This window comes from Eptesicus fuscus, chromosome 22 (assembly GCF_027574615.1).
Source record: "Eptesicus fuscus isolate TK198812 chromosome 22, DD_ASM_mEF_20220401, whole genome shotgun sequence".
Lineage (NCBI taxonomy): Eukaryota > Metazoa > Chordata > Mammalia > Chiroptera > Vespertilionidae > Eptesicus > Eptesicus fuscus.
In genome coordinates, this window is record NC_072494.1 from 16705398 (window position 1) to 16726310 (window position 20913).

Below are 20913 nucleotides of genomic sequence, written 5' to 3' on the forward strand. Positions count from 1 at the left end.
GGAACGTGCCCGAGGTCGGAGGACCCCTGCCCCTGGGAGCGAGGTCGGGGGTTCCGGGTGCTGGAGCGGCGGCAGCGCGGCGAGGGCGGGGTACGCTCCCCGACCCCTCTAGCCCCGCGGAGGTACAGCTCGGAGGTGTGGGGAGGCCCAGACAAACGGCGACTGCCGCGCGCTAGGGCCCCGAGCCCCACTTCCGGGATGGGCGGGAAGTGCGCGGGGTGGGCGGGACCTGGACGCCGCGGCCCGCCTCTGTGGCGTCACAGCCGGGCACCCCACTCCACTTGTTTTCCGTGCCGACACCTTTCGCGGGGTGGACGTCGCGGCCTGGGATGTCAGGAGGACACCTCAGGTTCTTGAACCTCCATCGGGGACCTGGGGAAGGCAGCGTCTCGGGCCCATGCGGAGCGCTTTTCTCCTCGTCCCGCCTGCAGAGCTGAGCCCAGCCCGGGTCCTGGATCCGCGCGGTGCTGACCCGCTTCCCTCCGCACCGCGTCCTCGCTCCAGGCGCCACCGACTGGACCCCGATGCCCGGCGTCTCCGCCCGGGGCCTCTCTCTCGAGGAGAGGAGGCAGCTAGCTGTGAATCTCACCCGTGTCCTGTCTCTCTACCGGTCCATCCTGGACGCCTACATCATCGTGAGGCCACGGGGCTGGGGACGGGGTGCTCCTGGTTGTGTGCTTGGCTCGGTGCCCACGACAGGGAGAGGATCTGGAGAGTTGGCGTCTGATCGCTTTTCTTTCATGATTTTCAGCCTGTCTTTACAAGAAGGGGTTAAAACTGGGGAGATTCTTCCTTTTTTTTTTTTTTTTTTTTGGCAGGTGACACAAACATTAATATTTCTAACATCTAGGTTATTTTTCCAAAACCAAAGTAATAAAACTCGTGCTGCAGCTTCGTTGAACTGTCCTAGGAACATGTGAGATAGTCCCAGAACACACAAGTTCATTCATCCGCGCTTTGAATAAATTCTGGTTTTGTACTGTAATGGACAATTTAAACTTTGGAATTAGGCAGGCTCCAACTAGATTCCTGCCCCCCTTGCTGTGTTAACTTACATGGGTATGAAATAAACATTCCTCCTAGCCCCGGTTGCTCAGCTGTAAAATGGAATCCTGTTTGGAGGGTCATTGTGAAGAATAAATGAGGTGATGTGTTAGTGGCACCAGCATCCACTGAATTTGTTCAGCCCCTAAACCCAGAAGCCATCCTTGACTCAGCTCTTTCCTTCACTGATCTATAGTCCAATCCTTCAGCAATTCCTGTGGGCTGTACCTGTAAGAATTCACCCATTTGTCCTCATTTCATTGCTACCATCCTGGGCCAACCCACCATCACCTCTCCTGGACTGCTTCCTAATTAATCTCTGTGTTTACTTCAGCCCCTCCGTATCAACTCTTCACAAGCAGCCAGATTAATCTCTTTAAAATAAAAATCTGATCATGGCAGTCCCTTGCTTCCTAGGTGCTTTGATGAAATCCTAACTCTCTACCAATACCTATGATACCTATGAAGCCCTATGGGATCTGTCCCCTGCTGTCTCTGAATCCTATCGCCTTTCATTCTCTCCCACATTCACTATACTGTACCTCCAGCGGCCTGATTTCTTTCTTTTTTTTAATCCTCACCTGAGGATATTTTTCCATTGATTTTTTTTTTTTTTTTTTGAGAGAGGGGAAGATGGAGAGAAAGATCAATGTGGGAGAACCACATCAATTGGTTGCCTCCTGCATGAGCCCTGACCAGGGCCTGGGCTAGGGAGGAGCCTGCAACCGAGGTATGTGCCCTTGACCAGAATCAAACCTGGGACCCTTTGGTCCCCAGGCTGGTGCTCTATCCACTAAGCCAAACCGGCTACAGCTCCAGTGGCCTGATTTTTGCTCCACAAATATGGCAGACATCTGGGTCTCGGCTCTTACAGATCTGCCTGGAATGTTTGTCCTCAGCAGAAAGGCTATCGAGTAGAATGGTTAAAAGCAAGAATTCTAAAGTCAGGTTGATTTCACATCTCAGCTCTGATACTAGCTTTTTTATTTGGGCAAGTTACTTAATTGTGTGTTTTCTTATCTGTAAAATGAGGGATACAAATGGTACCTACCTCATAGGGTTGTTTTGGGGATTAAATGTGTTAATACACATATATAAAATGTTTAGAACAGTGCCTGGCACCTGTTATATTATAAGTATTTAGTGAGTGTTTGCTATTACATAGTTTTTTTTACATGCCTGTTTCCTGTTCATCATTCAAGTGTCAACTCCGGTCTTCCCTCATTACTCTTACCTCCAGTGGTACTGTCTCAAGGTCTCCTACTATTTTGTTCGTGTTTTATTACCCGTGTGTCACGTGATGTTCTGAAAAACATTTCTTTTTCATGTGAACTGTGCAAGAGTAAGAATTGTGTCTGTCTGGTTCATTGTTGTGTCCTCAGAGCCTAGAATAGAACGTGGGGCATACCCAAAACTCCAGAATTTGTGTTCAACAAATGAGTGAATAAAAATACATTCTGGCATATCGAGTGTCTGACATACATACGGGCAGGTTACTAAATGGTAACATGCTAACGCTGCCTGTTAGTCACTGGGGTGTTTTGGATGGGATTGTGAGAAGACACCATCCCTGCACCTAGGTTCTTCATTCAGTTGAGTGGAGAAAACAGACAATAAGTGGGAGATTGCTAGAAGGAGAGGTGTGTTCGGGATGCAGTCTGGGCTCTGAGGAGGGAGTGGGGGGCTGGAGCGGGCGTTAGGGAAGAGGTGACTCGGATGAGGGTCGGTACTGGCTGGCTGCAGCCAGTCCTGTGTGGAGGGTGGGGTGGGAAGGGGATGGGAAAGGTTAGGGTTGATTGCTTCTCCCCTTCTGCAGGAATTCTTCACAGACAACCTGTGGGGCACACTCCCTCGCTCATGGCAGGAAGCATTGGATGGCCTGAACCCACCGCAGCTGGCCACCCTGCTGCTGGGGATGCCTGGGGAGGGGGACGTGGTCAGGTATGGGCACGGGGGGCCCTGTGCTGGGGGACTTGGCACCGAACCCTGTAGCCAGTCACTGCTCAGAGGGTCTCCCAGGGGATTCCTGGGTTGTGAACGGATGCGCCCAGGACACAATGGGACTGTTCACTGGGGTTCTGGGCCGGGCTATCTCAGGTACAGGTCAGTGTGGCCACTCACCCTGCTGGCCCTGAAGTCCACAGCCTGTGCCTTGGCCTTTACGCGGACACCTAAGTTTCAGACCCCCTCAGAGTTTCGGGAGAACCCCAGCCAGAGCTCCCGACTTAAAGCTCCATTCCGAAAACATGTCAGGCCCAAGAAGCAGCATGAGATCCGGCGGCTGGGCGAGGTGAGGCGATGCCTGGGGTGTAGGTGGTGGCCGGGAGCCTGGGGCCTGAAGCCAGCGGGTTAGAGAGATGTGGGCACCTTCCATGATCTGCCAGTCCCTTCCTTGGCAGGCATGCTGAAATCCTAGCTGGATGCTGGTTTGGGGGATTTGTGGTTTTTGGTTTTGTTTTTCATCCTTTTGCTGTCTTATCCCTGTGTTCACACCTCCTTAGTCTGTTCCTGGCTTCAGAGGGGCTCTTCTTGCTCTGGGGGAGGTTGAATCACTGACCTTAGGGGAGTGAGCCCAGGGTCAGCCCCCTGTTCTGGTTTCCCGATCTCACATCTCCCAGGGCACCCTCTGCCCCTCTTCCTCTGCCAGCTTAACCTTCTCCACCCTCGTTATGGCTGACGGTCCCGGGAACCAAGAACCAATGGCCAACAGACCTTTGCTCCCTTCTCTTTCAGTTGGTGAGAAAGCTGAGTGACCTTACAGGCTGCACCCAGGTTGTGGATGTAGGCTCAGGCCAGGTGAGCCAGACAGATGCTAACATTCTTATTTTTGTTGTTGTTGTTGTTGTATGTGTGTGTGTGTGTGTGGAGGGTGTTTGAGTCATGGGAGTGGAACAGCTGGAAGGCAACAGGTGGTCAGGCCTAGGCCCAGGGCGGCAGGCACCAAGGAGTGATAGAAGTAAACGGGGTAGAATTTAAGCCTTCTGGGCGCCTGGGACCCCGGTGTCTAGGCCACTGAAAGGTGACAGCAGATAAGAGCACTGAACAGGGCTGTCTCCACCCTCCCTCTCACTCCAGGGCCATCTCTCCCGCTTCATGTCTCTGGGGCTAGGGCTGAAGGTGAAGAGCATCGAAGGGGATCAGAGACTGGTGGAGAGAGCCCAGCACCTGGACCAGGAGCTCCTGCAGGCCCTGGAGAAAGAGGAGAGGAGGAACCCACAGGTAGGCCTGCCCTTACTGCAGCGGAGGGGTCTGCCTGGCTAGATTCCCTCTTTCAAGTTTCTCAGCTTGAGGTGATGTGGTCCCTATCTCCGCTCCCCCCCCCCCCCCCCAGGTTTCCCCTTCGCCAAAGCCTCTCCGCATCTTAGAGGCACGCTCTAGTTCCAAAGTGCTTTCCACACGGGTGCGTCCATCTCACAGCCACCTGTGAAGTGGCCAGTCGGGTATTAGACTCATTACCAATGAGGAAATTGGAACTCAGACATGAAAAATGTGCAGTTATAATGACAGATCCGTCATTTATCCCTTCTGGTTCAAGGCCTAGCTCTCCCCCATGCCCCAGCTTCTTCTCCATCTTCTTCCTTAGGGGGGAACAGAGGACAGACCCCTCCTGCAGCCTGAGGTGGCACGGGGACAGCAGACTTCCCAGCTGCCTTGTCCTTTTCTCCCTCCACAGGTGGTGCAAATGCACGCTGCCCGCTCCCCGCACCATGTGGTTCAGTGGGTAGACCCCAGGACCCTGTGTGAGGAGGTTCTGCTTCCGCTGGAGACCTCACCTCGGAGTGAGGCCCGCTTGCTGCTGACAGGGCTCCATGCTTGTGGGGACCTGAGTGTCGCCTTGCTGAGGCATTTCTCGTCCTGCCCTGAGGTGGCGGCCCTGGCCTCGGTGGGCTGCTGCTACATGAAGCTGAGTGACCCTGGCGGCTACCCCCTGAGTCAGTGGGTGGCGGCGCTGCCTGGCTGTGAGCTGTCCTACAGGCTGCGGGAGGGCGCCTGCCATGCCCTGGAGGACTATGCCGACAGGCTACAGGAAGCAGCCCCTGGCCTCCGAACCCACTGCTACCGGGCAGCACTGGAGACGGTCATCCGGCACGTCCAGCCCCAGCTCCGACGGCCAGGCGTGCAGGGGATCCCCAGGGTCCACGAGCTCCAGATTGAAGAGTGAGGCTGGAGGAGGTTGGGGAAGGGGGTGTTGGCAGCCCACTAGAGGTCTGATTCCCCTCCCACCCTCGCTTGTTAGCAAGTCCTACAGTGAAGCGAAATGCTGCCAGGGGAGTGACTGAGTTCTCTGACTGGGGCAGCTTCTCAAAATCTCTTTAAAAGGGAGTTGTCATTCTTTTATCAGTAGACTATCAAGACTCTTAAATGTTAAGAATGTGGCTAAATAATTGGACAGGTCTGGCTGAAAATACATTTTTGGATCAATTTGTTATTGGATAGACAACTCATAGCCAGAGAAGCATTTAAAAGTGCAAATTAGGCCCTGCCTGGATGGTGTGGCTCGGTTGGAGGGTCGTCCTGTGCACCGGAATATGCCGAAGCCCGGGTCCTATTCCCGGTCGGGGCACATGCGCAGGTTGCGGGTTTGATCCCCACCCAGTTGGGGTGAGTCCGGGAGGCAACCAATCAATGTATCTGTCACATCAGGTTTCCCCTTCCTCCCTCTCTAAAATCAATTAACAACAAAAAGAAAAATACAAATTAGGGTAGCAAATCAAGCAAAGTTGGAATCAAATCAGGAGTGGGCAGTTTGGGTGGGAGGTGGAGGTTCTAAAACCAGCTGAGTGCTGTGTGGCTGACCCACAGGTATGTCCGGCGGGGGCTGCAGCGGGTGGGGCTGGACCCCCAGCTGCCGCTGAGTCTGGCTGCTCTTGAGGCCCACCAGGCCCAGGAGAACCGCGTGGTCGCTTTCTACAGCCTGGCCCTGTTGCTGGCCCCCCTGGTGGAGACACTGATTCTACTGGACCGGCTGCTGTACCTTCAGGAGCAGGGTGAGGGTGGCCTACAGCGGGGACCTAGGGCCAGAGGGGCTGGATCTTGGGGTTCCTCCTTCAGGTCCCACAGTTCATCACTGTGGTGATTCTTAGACCACCTGCTTCAGAGTCACCAGTGGGATGGAAGTGGGGTGGGGGACTTGTAAAGAGAGATTCCTACTGAGTCAGCCTCTGGCGTGCATTCCTGAAGTGTATTTTAAGCGAGTATCCCAGGCAGTACTGAGGACTGCCTTCTCCCAAGTCAGTGCCTCAGGCACCGGTGTTCCTGGTAGAGAACCGGTCTCCTTAGTCTCCTGGAGCCTCCATGGGGGAAGGGCTATGCCTGCCTGCAGCCTGGCACGAAGTGGGGCTGCGTGGGCTTCATTTCTACCCTTCTTAGTAGTCCTGCCTTTCTCCCAGGCTTCCATTCTGAGCTCCTGCCCATCTTCAGCCCTGAGCTCTCTCCCAGAAACCTGGTTTTGGTGGCTACCAAGAGGCCCCTGGGCCAGGCCCTCTCTGTTCTGGAGACCGAAGACGCTGATGCACGCTGAGGAAAGGCGCATCTTGGGCCCCATCTGAACCCACCCAGGTGCCGCAGTGGGTGGCAGTCTGCACTCCTCACCCAGAGAGGCAGCATCCTCATCCTCCCCGGAATCATGGTGTCCCACAGACCTTCAGCTTCGTACTCTCTCCCTCCACGTGTTATATTTGTAATATTATGTGTAAACTTATTTTTAACTTATTAAAAATTTAAATCTTGCCCTGGCTAGTGTGGTTAGTGTTGGTCCGCGTACCAAAGGGTCATGGGCTCAATTCCCGGTCAAGGGCACGTAACTGGGTTGCAGGTTCAACCCCCAGCCTCAGGGGGCTTGTGAGAAACAACTGATGTGTCTCTCTCACATCAATGCCCCCCCCCCCTCACCCACTCTAAAATAATCAAAGGAAAAAATATCCTCCGGTGAGGATTACTAAAAAAGAATTAGAATATTTCCCTTCCACTTCTACTAAGTATAGAAAAGGACATGCGCATCCTCCCTACTTAGATCCTGCAGAGGTGCAACAATCAGATCTTACACCCCCAAACTGCACTGCCCTCCAGAACAGGAGGCATCTCCTGTTGCTCAGAGGTCTCCATTGGAGGGAACCTCTCCCCCTTTGGTCTCTATCCCAGAATCTGTAAGCCCCGCCCCTTGGGAAGGCCACCTGAAGGCTAGCTAACTTCATTCCGGATTCCACAGTAACACTGGACAGACGCCCTCTTCCTTCAGTCCCTGAAACAGGTACAGTGGGGTGAGGGGTGCCAGAGGACAGCAGCTGCGCAGAGAGGAGGAATCATGGCTCTTTATTGTCTGAAGATGATGTGGCCCCAGCCTTCAAGGCGAAGACTAGGAGGGGGAGAAGTCCCCCAGGTTCAATACCAATAGACTTTCTTGTGTCTCCGAGTCTCCTGGATCCCCATCGCCTCCATCACCTCTTCTTCCAGTGTCTTTAGACCGGGCACATAGGTTCTTTCTAGAGCATCTTCCACTGATGTGTCTTTAGGGCCATCTATTGAGGAAGGAAGAGAAGTGGGAGGTCTTAACATCTTGTATTCCCACTTTTATCACCCCGACCCCCATCTTCCTGTCGGTCACCCAGCCTCACCAATCCATGTTTCAGGGACGATGCCATCCGCTCTGGGAAATTCAGGTTTGGGAATAATTCTTCCTGATCTTGTGGAGACTCGGACCCGCTCGCCTGCCTCGGTGAATCTCCACTCCACCTCAGTGGGTTTCCTAGTGGATGGAAGAGGTGAGCCTGGCCTGGGAGCCAGGTCTCCCTGCTACTCTGAAACCTAAAACTCAATGGCTGCAAACACTAAGGTCACCATCTTGTCTCACTGATACCTCTGTACTGGGATTGCCTACAGGGTCATGTTCCACAAGACGACCCTTCTCCATTTCCAGAGCATCCAAACCACCATTCAAACGATGGGAAACTATCTGACCAGAACCCCACGTGCTTGCCTGTCCACGGGATCCACAAGTTTGACCTGGTTGTGGAGCAAGGGTGCTTCGCTAGGGATCATGGTTCCTCGGAAATCCGCGGTCCTGCCAATATAGCGGTAATGCTGTCCAAAAGAGGGGGTTATCAGAAACCAAAGGGAATGAAAGCCGCTTGCCTACTGCAGCTCTGCGCCTCCAGTCCACGTTGAAAAACAAGGCTCAGTGGTCTCCCCGTGCCCTCAGCGAGCACCAGGCCCTGTGGCGCTCTTACTGACAGGGACGGATGGGACAGGCTTCCTGAGCATCCGCAACCCCACTCTTCACTTACTGTATTCAGCCCCTCCAGGACCACCCAGTTTCGCTCCCGGATAACTTGAACCACTTTGCCTTGCTTCCCGGCATCCTTGCCTTTCAGAATCTCCACCTGTGGCAACACATGAGGGTCAGGGAGGAAGATCCTTCCCCAGGAGCCCCCCCACCACTCTACCCGCCGTGAGGTTCTCACCCTATCCCCACAGAACAGATGCCAGTCCTCATCAGAAATGGGTTCCACAAGCACGGGGCGCCGCCTGGTCCCTGGTGGGTTCCTCCTTTTGTCTGCCCTGCTACCTGGGCGGCTCATCCCATAGCGGTAGTTGGGGGGCAAAGTGACCTTGGATGCCAAGGCCAACAGGGCTGAGAGACGCATGGCTGGAGGCTGGGAGAAATCCCCTGGCCAGGGGAAGACCCAGAACCTTCCTAGTCAGCTCTGGAGTAGACAGGTGGAAACAAGGGGACAAAGAAGCAAAGGAAGGAATTTTTTGTAAGTATTTACTCCATTGTTCAATGGACCTCATCTCGCTGAATCCCCGCAGAGTATTACCTTCATTCTACAGATGAGGAAATAGATCCAGGGAGGTTAACTGACCTGCCCATGGTTGTAAAGCTACTATGCAGGAGAATCAGCATTCAAACCCACATATATCCGACTTCAAAGTCCAAAAAGTTCATTGAGGCCAGGATTCATATTATCTAGCTCACCCCTGAATTCAACAGATCTCAGTAGAGCTTGGCACATAGTAGGTACTCAATAAAAAGTTATTAAGCCCTAGCTGGTTTGGCTCAGTCCCCTGGGGACTGAAGGGTCCCAGGTTCGATTCTAGCCCATGGCACTTGCCCGGGTTATGGGCTCGATCCCCAGTGTGGGGCGTGCAGGAGGCAGCTGATCCATGACTCTCTCTCATCATTGATGTTTCTATCTCTCTCTCTCCCTCTTCCTTCCTCTCTGAAATCAATAAAAATATATTTTTTAAAAAAGTTATTAAGTACACGAATAGCAGGATAGGAAGAAAACAGGTAATGGGAACAAAACACTAGCATAAGGCCCCAAAAATAGGCAGTTATTAAAGTACAACAAACAAACAGGGAAAAGAGGTAAAAAAATGTTATTAAAATGTTCCTACATTACTTCCAATTCCTATCTTCAGTCAGGAAAAGACTACTCCTAAGACAGCTTCTTTTCTAAAAGAAAAGGACCCAGAGCCAGACTCTAGGATTGTGTCCTAATTTCCCAACTAAGTACTGTAAGCTTCCCACCTTTAGATGATGAGCTAAATCGACAAGGTGGTGAGCTGACGGCAAAAATAAGTGCTTCTGTTTATTGAGCATTTGCTGCCTGCCAAGTGCCATGCTAAGTGCTTTCCTGTATCATATCATTTAAGAAAGGAGGCAGCATTAATCTTGTTTTAGAGCTAAGAATGAAGCCTAGCCTCCAAGTACAAATAAAGTGCACTGTAATGGCATCCACATCTCTGGATGATCTAGGTTCATATTCTGTGACCCAAGGCAACTTAACTTCCGAGCCTCAGTTTCATCATCCATAAAACTTCACAGGGTTGTTGGTGTCATTCAAATTATTTGTAATACTTATAATGTAAATAGTATTATCCCTTTTGGGTAAATTAAAAAAATATATATATATATATATACATATATTCCGGTACAGGCATAAATATTTATCGGAAGGAATTAGGAAATAACTCAAGTTTGGGGGGAGAGGAACAGTTTGGGAGGGCTGTTACTTTCCACCTGTTCCTTGCCATAACTTTTGCATTTCTTAATCATGTGTAGTTTTACCCACGACTTCTGCAAGAAGTCCTTTGGCCTCAGCCATTCTCAATCTGAAGCTCTGGGAGGAGATCCCTAAAGCGAGCTCCCCCCGCATCCCCTGGATCCTTTCCATTTTCCCCCTCCACACCCTGGCGTGGTTGGAGTCCCTTTCACAGTAAAGCGCCCTGCAAGGCAGTGCCTGGTGGAACGTCTGCCCTTCAGGCCCCAGCTCCAAAGGCTTTCCCGCCAGCCCCATCCCAGGTGCGGGCGACGTCCCAGCAGTCGGCAGCACCCACCCACCCCAAGCTTCCGGTGCAGAGCAAATCCAGACGATACCACTGAGCAACAGCCCGGGAAAAGGGAGGTCTTTACCGCACCCACCTCCCCCACGAGCCCAAGGCTGACAACACCCCCAAGCTGCGCGGCCCTCACCTCCACTACCCGTTGCACCGTGGCCCTTCCGCCAGTTACTTTTTGCACGTGGGCCCCAAGTCCCGCCCGTCCCCGTCCCTCGGCTTTCTGGGAAATGTAGTCTTACCGTACAGCGGAAGTTCAAGCAATCTAGCCTCTCTGCATGCTGGGAGTTGTAGTCCGCCGCTACGAAGCAAGCTGAATCAAGGAAGCGTAAGCTCACCGTGAAGCACCACGGACGTTGGAGGCAAAGCGGGATAGGCTGCCGCACCTGGCACGCTCCTGATCATGCTGTGTGGGCTGCTGGGAATTGTAGTTGAGACGATGGCTCCATTTTCTAGGGATTGTGGCTTCCAGTTTAAAGCAGAGGGCCACCCTTTCCAGGCGAGGCTACAGATAATCCTCTTCCCACACGCCCTTCTCTGTTGGAGGCGGCCCAGACAGATTAAAAAACTGCCAAAGGGCTTCTATAAAGGGAGGGAAGTAACGTGGGCCCTTCAATGCCAGCCCATGATCTAGTCAAATCTGCAGGGAACCGCATATGATCTATGATCTAACCCACCTGGGAGGATTCCACCCTATCAACCTCCTTGCCTCTAATCGCCAGTTAAAGGTGCCTGTTTACTTAGCTCTTGGGTGTCAGTCACTTCTACAACCAACCCAAATGCCCCCACTTCCATCGTGGGCTTGGACTGATACTGACACTCTTACCCCTCCATCTTGGGCACTTTTTGTTTAACATTTTCAGGTGCTTACGGAGAAACCTGTGCTCAACAGTGACTGGGCAAGAGAAGTAAAACAAAATAGTGAATTCTGTGACTTTGCCTTCATGCAGAATTTTGGATATTTTAAACAGCCTGAGAATGGAGGAGGGGCTGATACCCCCTACCTCAATCTGAAAGTTAATTTGGAAATCATTTGTATTCCCCTTCCCCTCTCCCTCTCTTCAATACACCCCCCAAAAATCAGTCAGAATCCAATGTAGTAATCAACAGGTTTATTTTCCTAGAACTGAAATTGTCTACGGTTCTCAGAGCTAAACTACAGTCAGCAATTTTTCATCAGAGCCCTAGGGAGAGGGAGAGGGACACGAGATGGAGGAGGCAGAGACCACGAGAAAGAGGCTGGAGCGGGCACCCACTTCCCTGTCCTCTCGGTGGGGTACAATCCGACCTGGTGAAACGCCGAGGGGGCCGGGGGGAGCATGTGGATGGGAAATGACACCAGAGGGACACCAAAGCCCCGGCTACAAAAGGAACGCCATCAAGCCCTAGCAGAAGGGGAGCCTCCCAGTGCACCTCAGACACGAGGGCCACAGCGAGGAAGGAAGGAGCAGAGTGGGGCCACACAAAGGGATAGGGATCTTTAAATTTTTTTTAAATTTTCTTTTATTAAAAACATTTCCTAAAAAATGTGTCTTCTCCTTTCTGTCTGGGTGACATGTGACTGCAGGCTGGCCTTGAGCACTCTGGGGAGAGGGCAAGGGCGGCTAGGGATCTCCCCAGGGCACCACCTCTCTGGCCCACGGTCTAAAAGGAAAAGCTACTCCCCAACACTCCCACCTCAGCTGGGTGACGTCAGCCCTCCAGGTCCCAAGTCCTTGGACCAAACAACTGGAAGCCCAACATCTTTTGATGAATAACTACAACTCCTAGAACTCCTGGGGTTATTAGCAAAGGGAAAAGTGGGTGTTATCACCAAGGGAGTCCCTCCCCCTCGAGCTGTCCCACTTTCCCTGAATCTAGGCGGCTGAGAGAATAGGTGTCGGAGGAGGGACAGGAGCTCAAGATGCCATCCTCCTGCTCACTCCCCACCCCGATCTGAGGACTGTCCCTCTCAGCCCCAGAAGCCCACCCTTGCTATTTACCCTCCATCCTTTTTACCCCCAACTCTGACCCAAACCGACCCAGAGACCCAGAGTGCCTGGGGGAGGAGCAACAGGGTGTAAGGAGATGAAAACAGTGGGTCCAGAAACCCTGGGACACGGCTCCAGGCAGGGAGGGGCATAACAGCCTCATCTCATCCCATGGAGCAGAAGACATAGCCCTGACTCAGATCCCAGCGGTGTGGAGGCGGGGAGGCGACATGGAGGCAGGGGCCGGCCGGCACGCCACATCCAGGTCACTCTCCAGGGACTGGGCTTGGGGAGGGAGAGTGAGTGGAAGAGAGCAGGTTGGGGTGGGGAAGGGGTTCCCAGTTTGCAGGCCATGGCCAGTTTCCCCAGTAGCACCCAGACAGCAGCAGGAACGGGGCAGGGGCTCCTCTTGAAACATTGGTGGCTACAGGCTGTGAAGGAGGGTCAGAGGGAGAAGGGTTAATGATGAGGCCTTGGCCTGCCTGGCCCCAGCCAGTGCCACCTCCTGGCCAAGTCCACCCGGCCTCCCGGCCTCCCGGCCTCCCGAGGGCTGAGAGCTGCAGACCTCCACCTCCTCCCCGCCCAGCTGCCAGGCCAGGGCTCACGCACCTCTCATGATCTCTGACGCCTGGGACCTCAGCATCTTCCTTGGAAGCCTCTTCCTCCTCTTCCTCTGGAGGAGGCTCCCGGCCAGAGCTGGGCTCGGAGGGGGTGCTGTTCTTCTCCACCTCCACAGGGAAGGGCCGCTCGCCCTCCAAGTTGGCCACCTCCTTCTCCTCCCCTTCAGGATCTTCTGCCTCTTTGGGACGTTTCGGGGAGTCCTAGGCAGGATGGGTAGAGATGGACGAGGTGGGCTGAGGCTCGAGAGGGAGGATGGCAGCCGCCTGCCTGGGCCTCCCCCTCCCTTCTCCAGAGGCTCCTTCCTTTCATCCCAGTCCCTGCCTGGCCCTCTGCTTCTCAGCAAGGGCCTCCCCAAGACCAGGGGCCAGGCCGCTCAGACTGGAATCCAGCTCCCGGGCCCCAGGGAGGGCATTACCTCCAGCAGGTCCCCTGCTCTCCTCTTCAGCGCCCCCTTCTCATTCTTCTCCTTGGCGGGCTCGTCGATGACCAGCTTCCCTTCCTCATCGCTGCTGCCCTCGGTGTTGCCCTTCTTGTCACCGTCGCCCTCTGCGGCCTCCGGCTCCGGCTCCGGCTCCGGCTCCTCCACGCAGCTCTTCTTCTGGGAGGACTGTGGCATGACAGCAGAGGCTGAGTGGCACCAGTGGCCGCCATGCCAGGCCCCCTCCCCAGGCCCCTCCCTCAGCCGCTCACTCCTTCCTTTTCCCACCTCTCCCCCACCCCCACCCAGGTGCCCAGTCTCACAAGTGATTTGAGACCCACCTCTGTCGGATTAGCCCCGGGGTAAACCCACTGGCCGGGCAGGCAGGGCTCTGTGCAGGAGGGGGGAGGGCTGGAGCAGGAGGCAAAACCTCGGGTCAACTTCTCCCAAAGGGAGCTAGGACCCTTTCCCCGCCAACCCCCGCCCCCCACCCTCCCGCCTCGTCCTGCCCGGCTCACGTGCACCTCCTCCAGGAAGCCTTTGTGAAAGAGCTGAGGCCAAGTTCTACACTCACCCTGGGTCCAACAAAGGCCTCCCCACTTACCGCCTCCATCCTGTTCTTGCCCCCCTGGTCTCACAGCTACACCACACACCAGCACCCCATACCCACCCCACCCCCACCCTGCCCGCCCCCCTGCCCTCTGAGCTACCACTGTGAAAGCCCTGGTTTTCCCGAGACCCGTCCCTGAAGACTAAGCATCCTGTCTGGGCCCGGGGCGTCCAGAGCCTGTGGCCACCCCTCTCTCCAGGGGGTCTGCTGGGCAGCTGGCAGCTCACCTGGTAGCCAGAAGCCTTGACGGTGGGGTTGTTCTCGATCTCCCACAGCCCCTCGCTGAACCCTTTCCTCTTGTTGGGCTTGCCAAACTTCTCCTTGGACTCCTCGTAAGGGAAGAGGTCTTTGGGGCCCAGGAATGCCCTGGTGAGAGATGGAGACTGTGCTCTGGAGCCCCTCACTGCCTCTGAGCGGTGCAGCCCAACGGGGAAGGGGCGCCACACCACCCATTCCCCAGAGCGGCCTGCCTGTGGCCCTCCCTCCCTGCCCCTCACTCACGTCTCATGGGTCCCGAAGAAAAAGACTTGGTACTTGTTGGCTGTTGACTTCACCGCAGTCTCAGGCATCTCGTCAATCTGCGAGCAAGGAGAGAGAAGTCAACTTGAGCGGGAGGTCTGAGCTGGAGATCTGGGTTGGGGGGCTGGCCTCGAAGGCACATCTGAGTAAGACTGAGAGGGACCCAGGAGACCACCAGGGTGGTTTGGGAATCATTCTTAGCCGTGGAACTTTTCAAACAAAGCTAGGCATGACAGCCCATCAGAAACCCTGGAGTCAAGTCACCCCCTCTCCTTCACACACCAAACAGCATCCATCCTGCCCTCGAAGGCCCAGATCCTATCTACACGCTCTGCACCTTTGCTATCACCCTGGTCCAACCACGGTCTCCTCTTGCCTGGACTAAAACCACAGCATCTGTGTCCTTTCTGTCTCCATTCTTGCCCCACTACAACCCACCCTCCCCACTGGGGTGGCCTTTTGAAGTGTTGGATCCCAGTGAGCATTTCCTGCCCCTGCTGGAAACCTTTCAGTGGCTTTTCATCAACCTGTCACCTCTTCTCCATAAAGTCAGGGTCTGAGTCCCACTGCTGCCACCAATATTTGTACGATGCGGGGCAACTTATGGCACCTCTCTGCCTCGGTTTTCCCATCTTTAAAATGGAGATAGTCATAGTACTTAAGCCACAGGTTTGTGAGAACTAAAGGACCGTAACCGGTCAGACGGATCCTTCAGCCTCCTGTACTCGCTAACGCCTGACCTATCATCACAGCCCTATCATCACTTCCTCCAGGAAGTCCCCATCTCTCCCAACCTGGTCAGCTTTCCAGATAAAACTCTCTTAGCACCTCTCCTTCACAATTCCAATTTTAGTTACTCATGTTACCATCTAATTAATGTCTATGAGGACTACGCATGCGGGATCAGGGAGGTCTGTTTTTGTCCCCTGCGGTGCCTAGCACACAGGAGGTGCACAGTAAAGGCAGCTGAATGAGTCTCTGAAATAGACAAAGCACACAGCTCTGGTTATAGTGGAGGGGTGAGGCCAAGGGGCTGCCTATTTCTCCCCACCCCCACCCCCCATCCCCCCACCCCCGCTCAGTAGTAGCCACAACAGGCTTCTAGGGAACACTTTGAAAAGTTATTTGCCCAAATAACAGGGCAAGTTAGTGAGGGCCAGGGCTTGGAAATAGACCTGACTTGGTGCCCTGGCCCGCCCGTCCTGGGTGCTGGAGTAATGTGTGCGAACGTGCAGAGGGCTGAGGTCTGGGAAATGCAGAGAGGCAGTGGCCCAGCCAGCCTCTCAGCTCAGGCCCGGGAAGCCCAGGCCAAGCTGAACTGAGGAGAAACTACAACTCCCAGCAGCACTTGCAGCAGCTCCAGCTACCGGGCTTCCCTCGGACCGAGGCCAGGTGGCCATGTTGACTGGGGCCCCAGGCGCAGATAGGAAAGAGACAGACAGACAGGCCAAGGCTGTGATTAACGCACCAAGACTGGAACAGAGCACCTGAGGGCCCGGGAGACACGGAAGCTGGGAGGTGGGGAATGTGCTAAAATAGACCCAGGAGAGAGGGTGGAGCCCTGGGCACGAATCTGAGGGGCATCTTGCTCCAGACATGGAGTCCTCAAGCTCCTGGGCACCTCCTCCCCTTGCCCTGTGGCCTCTGGGGACAGAGGTCCAGTCCCTCCCCCCAGGAAGGTCGGGCACCAACTGGGCCCTCCCCATGGCCAGGAGACGCTGAGGTGTGAGTGCAGGAGGTGCAAAGGCGCACTGTCTCCCCCCGCCCCGCTCCCAAAAAACACACGACCTCCATCGCCATGACAACCCAACCCCGCCCCCCGGGGCCACTCAGCAACCAGGAATGTGACCACCCCTCCCCCCAGGCCCTCTCTCCGGATTGGGGAGGAGGGGACTGACACACACCCCACCCACAAGCCCGGAGTCTGGCTCCAGGGGCCCAGGGAGTGCTCTAAGCTCCAGGGCTGGAGGGCCTGGGCCTCTCAGGAAGTTAGGACCTGAGGGGTTGGGGGTGGAGGCAGAGGATCCCGTCCTCACCAGGACACCTGGGTCCAGTTACCAGCTTAGCTCCCCACCCTCTTCTCGGAGGGAGAAGCAAAAAAGCAAACAAACAAACACACCACAAAATGAGAGCCCCCAGGGCTTAGAGATCCCAGGAGACCGGCACAATAATAGCAACAATAGCCCCCTCCCTAAGCTGCTTCCCACTGGGAACGGGGCAGGGCTGGGATCTAAGGGTCCCAGCCGAGAGCTCGGTAGCGAACTTTGAGCTCCCCGTTTTCAGGGCCACCCCGGAGCCAGGGCATGGGCATGCTCCTAGGAAATGCGTGGTGAGAGGAGAGAAACTGAGGCTAGGAGAGGGGGTGGGGCGAGTTCTCTCGAGCACAGCCACAGCAAAGCAGCTCCCCTGACCACCCGGCTCTTTCCCGGGGAAAGCCAACTTGGAGATAAGGCGCTGACCGCTGACCGGTGTGACAGGACCCAGGAGGCCACAGCTGCCCAACCTCAGGGGTGGGAGAGGCATAAAAGAATGGCTAGGAATTAAAAATAGACAATGAGACACACCAGACAGACCCGCCCTGCTGGCCTCTAGCCCAATAAAAGGTGGGTCTAGAGGAGAAGAGAGACCAGGGCCTGGGCAGATGGGCATCTACCCCCAAAGGCTCACCCCACCCCCCTGCCTCACCTTGTGTGCAGACACCTGTGGGGAAGGGGCCAGGAGGTACATTCTTTCCACTAAATGGAATTTCTACCTCCCCCAACCGCCCAGAGAAATCCCTTCCATAGTGGGCCCTCCACTGTAAGCATCTGGAAGATGATCTGAGGTCTCTGAGAATGCTTGTACCCCCAATACAGACCCATGTCTCCCAGGCGGTGCCTTTATATCTTTATATCCAGGCTGTGGCTCAACAAGTGAGTCAAGGGTAAGTGGGTCAGGGTGGGTGGGGCCGGATGGGTGCTGGAGACCCACTGCACCCCCTCCACTGGCCCAACAGGGGAGCGGGGTCTGCTACTTCTCTGCCATCCCAGACTCCAGGCCAGCTACTCTCTCTCTCAGGCCAGGCCCTCGCATATGAAACCCTGTCCTCCCAGAGCCCATGGGCACCCTGAAGTATGAAGAGGGATCGGAAATTCCCAGGTGAGACGTGAGGGAGAGGCCTGAACACCTCACCCCCAGCCTCGGACCGAACCCCGGCCCAGGGTGGCCGGAGCAGCCAGAGGGAAGCAGCAGGGAAGGCCAAGCCCGCGGCGCCTGCCAGCCCGGGCTCTCACCACCACACCCAGGGCCCAGGCCCCACCTGACCCAGGAACCGGAAAATCTGGGGCAGGAGACAGTTGGGGCCGGGAAAGTGTGGCAAACCCAAGAGGCAGAAAAGAGAAGGTAGTGTGCCTGGGTGTGGGGGAGGGGCAGAGGGAGGAAAGAGGAGTGAGGCCCTCCGGCTGCTCAGGTTGTCTGGGACGGTGAAACAGGGAGAAAGGAGGAAGGAACCTGGGGGGGTGTGGGGGGGGCCAAACCCCTGAGTCCTGGAGCTCAACTGTTAAGTGCTTGGAGATCCCCAGGAAGTCAGGCAGGAGGAGGGAAAGGTGTAGTCACACCATCCTTCCAGGTAGGGCTACCACGTGGCCCCTCTGGCTGGACTCTCCCAGCACCGGGCTGCTCTGGTCTCGCCCAGAATCAGCCATGCTACCCACAAGGAAAGTCCACACAGCGGCCTTCACACAGCAGAGGGTGGTCCCCTGCTCTTCCGCTCAGGAGGGGCCGGGCCACTCTAGGGACTAAGACCACATCCAGGGGATGGTGGAGACCAATTTGTGTGTGTGTGTGTGTGTGTGTGTGTGTGTGTGTGTGTTTAAGGGCGATGCATGTCAGAACTAACTTGGGTGTAGTGCCCCTCCCCCCTCCCCATGTGAGGGGTGGTCACATTCCTGGTTGCTGTGATAGGCAAGAGCCAGAGCACAGGCGAAGGGCGGAGCCCCAGCTCTGGGACCCTGGTCTGGTCTTCCTCCCCCAGCCCGAACTTTATCTGAGAGGCCCAGGCATCAACAAAGGAAGAGGCTCTGCCTCCGGGCCCACCCTCTGCCCTGGAGGCCAGTGGGAAGAGAAGAAATGGCATCCCCAGCCCTAGGCATTGCCCTCACTACAATGGCCACCAAAAACCTCCAGGTTCCTCACAGCCTCCACGTAGGCCCATCTGTGTCTCTCCTGATCCCTTCCCTCCTCCCGGATGCTGAGGGGTCCTCTAACCCACATTCCAGCTGTAACCCCTCCCCAGGCCTTAGCCCGGTCTCTGGACTTTGTCCCCCCCCCCCCCCCCCCCAGCAGGCAGAGCAATCAAGACCTGGATTCAGTTCTTGCCCGGCCCACCGGGGCCTTGGCATCCAGGCCAAGAAGCCAGTTGGATCAAAGGTGCAGGGTAAAGTACATGAGTGTTCACATGCCACACACATACATGCACACACAAGGCCCCTGTGGCGCTGCCTCCCCTAGTCCTCCTGGAGGCCCTAGAGCCGGGGAGAGACCTTCCCTTTTGTACTGACTCCCATTCCAGAGGCCAGGCATCTAGAAGTTTCAGGAAACAAGGAGCTCACGGCATATGGGATTAGGCAGACTCCTCAAAAGAGAGTACAGAATGAGGAAGGGTCTTCTGGGTTTCCTCAGAGTGACCCCAAAGTTGGCCTGACACTCTGAACAGGACACCAGGGAGCCTGGGGTCACTCCCTAAGCTCCGAGCAGGATCTGGGCCAGATGAAGACACACAGACTCCCGCCACGAAGAGCAACCACAGCCTTAAGGGAATTCTGCACGTGGCCCCCTGGCCCAGAAGATGCCCTCCCCCCTTGCACCCCTCTCTGCCTTTGGACTTCACTCTACACCAGTCCTACACTCTAGGCACCCACCGAATGCCAAGCCCCCCCCCCCCCCCATACCAACTTTGAAATAAGTTGCCAGAGACACTGCCCCCTGTGGCATCCCCAAACTCCCCCAGCTCCCTCTGGCCACCGCCCTCCCTCCTACTTCACCTGCCTCAGTCCTCAGGGGAAACATGACTACAAGCCCAGGACTTTTGGGCCCCACCCTCCCACCTGGCCAGGTGCTGGACAGGGGGGGGAGGGGCCCTCATATTGGCGGGCTGATCCACCACATGGCAGATCGGGCCTTTGGGGCACGGGAGGCTCACGTGGGGGTGAGGGTAGGAGGTGGGGGGAGGTGTAGAAGCAACTCGGGCTCTCCACCCTCGTCGCCTCGCCTCCAGCCTCCACGAAGAGGCAGGATGGAGCGGACTTCCCTGCCCCGCCGGGGCCCGGCACCCTCAGGCCCCAATTTGAGGTGGCAGCATATGGAGGCATGTTTTTGTGGGGATGGGGAGTGAGAAGGGTTCTGGCGGATAATTTCCGAACCAGGGAGATCCCCTCCTGCACCGTCCCCAACCGTCCCTCGACCCTCCCAACTTCAGACCTCTTAAGGACGCCCTGAACCAAAGTTTTCTGGAAGCGAACTCCGCCTCCATCTATTCCTTTCACGGGCTGATGTCCTTCTTTAATCATTTAACCCAGGAAGGAGTTTGAGCTTGGGGGCAACCATCAATGAAGAAACGGGGCGTCTAAGGGGGGTCCCAAAGGGGCGCCTGGGGGGGTGGGGGGGTGGGAGGAGTTACAAGACCGGCCCAAACCGAGGCAGCGGGTCCGAAACCGCTGGGAGTACGGGGCCTGGAGCAGAGCTGGGCACGCGCACAGCCAAGTCGGAAAGTGACCCGCGCCCTCGGGTCCCCACGCCGCGCACACGCCTCTGCGCTCGGACGCCGTCTTGCCAGGTGTTCGCCGCCCCCACCCGGTCGCCTCCCCATTATATAACCCGCGAGTGGGCTTGGAGGCGCTGGGGGAAAAGTCAGAGGCTCGGACCCCCGCCCCCACCCTCCTCGCGGACCGCTCGCACCCTCCCCGGCGTTATGCAACCCGAGCCCGAAGCGGGGATCGGACGGCTGGCCGCGCTGCTCACCCGGGCCGGCCAGTGTGGGTAGCCTTTCATCTTGGCGAACACCAGGTCCCCGCATTTGTACTCCTTCTGCCGGTTGGATCGCGACATGGCTGGGCTCCGGGTGCCCCGGGCTCCGCGCCGGGCCGGGAAGCGCGAGCCCAAGTTGGCGCGCGTGGCGGTGGCGGTGCCGCTCCGCTCCGGCCCTCGCGCGGCCCCCGCCTCGATGGCGGCCCCCGGCCCGAACTCCGGCGCGGCCACGGCGTCTGCCCGCGCGCGCCGCACGGACGGGGCGGGCGCCGATCCGGGGCGACGCTCCGGCGCGGTGGGTGCGCGCTCGTGCAGTTGTTTGTGTTTGAAATTAAATTGCTCCCTCCTCTGCGCGAGGCCTCTTCCTCCACCCCCCGCCCGGTCCCCGC

At 56.2% G+C, this 20913-nt stretch overlaps 3 protein-coding genes across 5 annotated transcripts; 1 reads left to right on the forward strand and 2 right to left on the reverse strand.

Annotated features, from left to right (window-relative positions):
• Window positions 1-18: 18 nt before the first annotated feature.
• Window positions 19-6774, forward strand: METTL25B (methyltransferase like 25B). Of its 2 annotated transcripts, none has more exons than XM_054711455.1 (9): window positions 19-90; window positions 432-635; window positions 2861-2985; window positions 3142-3334; window positions 3778-3840; window positions 4120-4263; window positions 4718-5202; window positions 5848-6032; window positions 6435-6774. In XM_054711455.1, the coding sequence occupies exons 2-9, from the start codon at window positions 525-527 to the stop codon at window positions 6563-6565; spliced, it is 1437 nt and encodes a 478-aa protein (XP_054567430.1). In that variant the 5' UTR covers window positions 19-90; window positions 432-524; the 3' UTR covers window positions 6566-6774. The 2 variants fall into 2 exon arrangements, with proteins under 2 accessions (XP_054567430.1, XP_008154099.2); XM_008155877.3 differs by having other exon boundaries at window positions 57-122.
• Window positions 6775-7337: 563 nt separating this feature from the next.
• On the reverse strand, window positions 7338-10591 carry MRPL24 (mitochondrial ribosomal protein L24). Its single transcript, XM_008155634.3, has 6 exons — window positions 10520-10591; window positions 8505-8747; window positions 8328-8423; window positions 8021-8124; window positions 7659-7789; window positions 7338-7562 (listed from the first exon to the last, which is right to left on the reverse strand). The coding sequence occupies exons 2-6, from the start codon at window positions 8685-8687 to the stop codon at window positions 7426-7428; spliced, it is 651 nt and encodes a 216-aa protein (XP_008153856.1). The 5' UTR covers window positions 8688-8747; window positions 10520-10591; the 3' UTR covers window positions 7338-7425.
• Window positions 10592-11480: 889 nt separating this feature from the next.
• HDGF (heparin binding growth factor) lies at window positions 11481-20913 on the reverse strand. Of its 2 annotated transcripts, none has more exons than XM_008155876.3 (6): window positions 20519-20913; window positions 14504-14580; window positions 14230-14368; window positions 13390-13581; window positions 12963-13174; window positions 11481-12784 (listed from the first exon to the last, which is right to left on the reverse strand). In XM_008155876.3, exons 1-6 carry the CDS (start codon window positions 20603-20605, stop codon window positions 12778-12780), a joined length of 714 nt encoding a protein of 237 aa, XP_008154098.2. In that variant the 5' UTR covers window positions 20606-20913; the 3' UTR covers window positions 11481-12777. The 2 variants fall into 2 exon arrangements, with proteins under 2 accessions (XP_008154098.2, XP_027987147.2); XM_028131346.2 differs by lacking the exon at window positions 20519-20913 and adding an exon at window positions 13734-13803 and having other exon boundaries at window positions 14504-14581.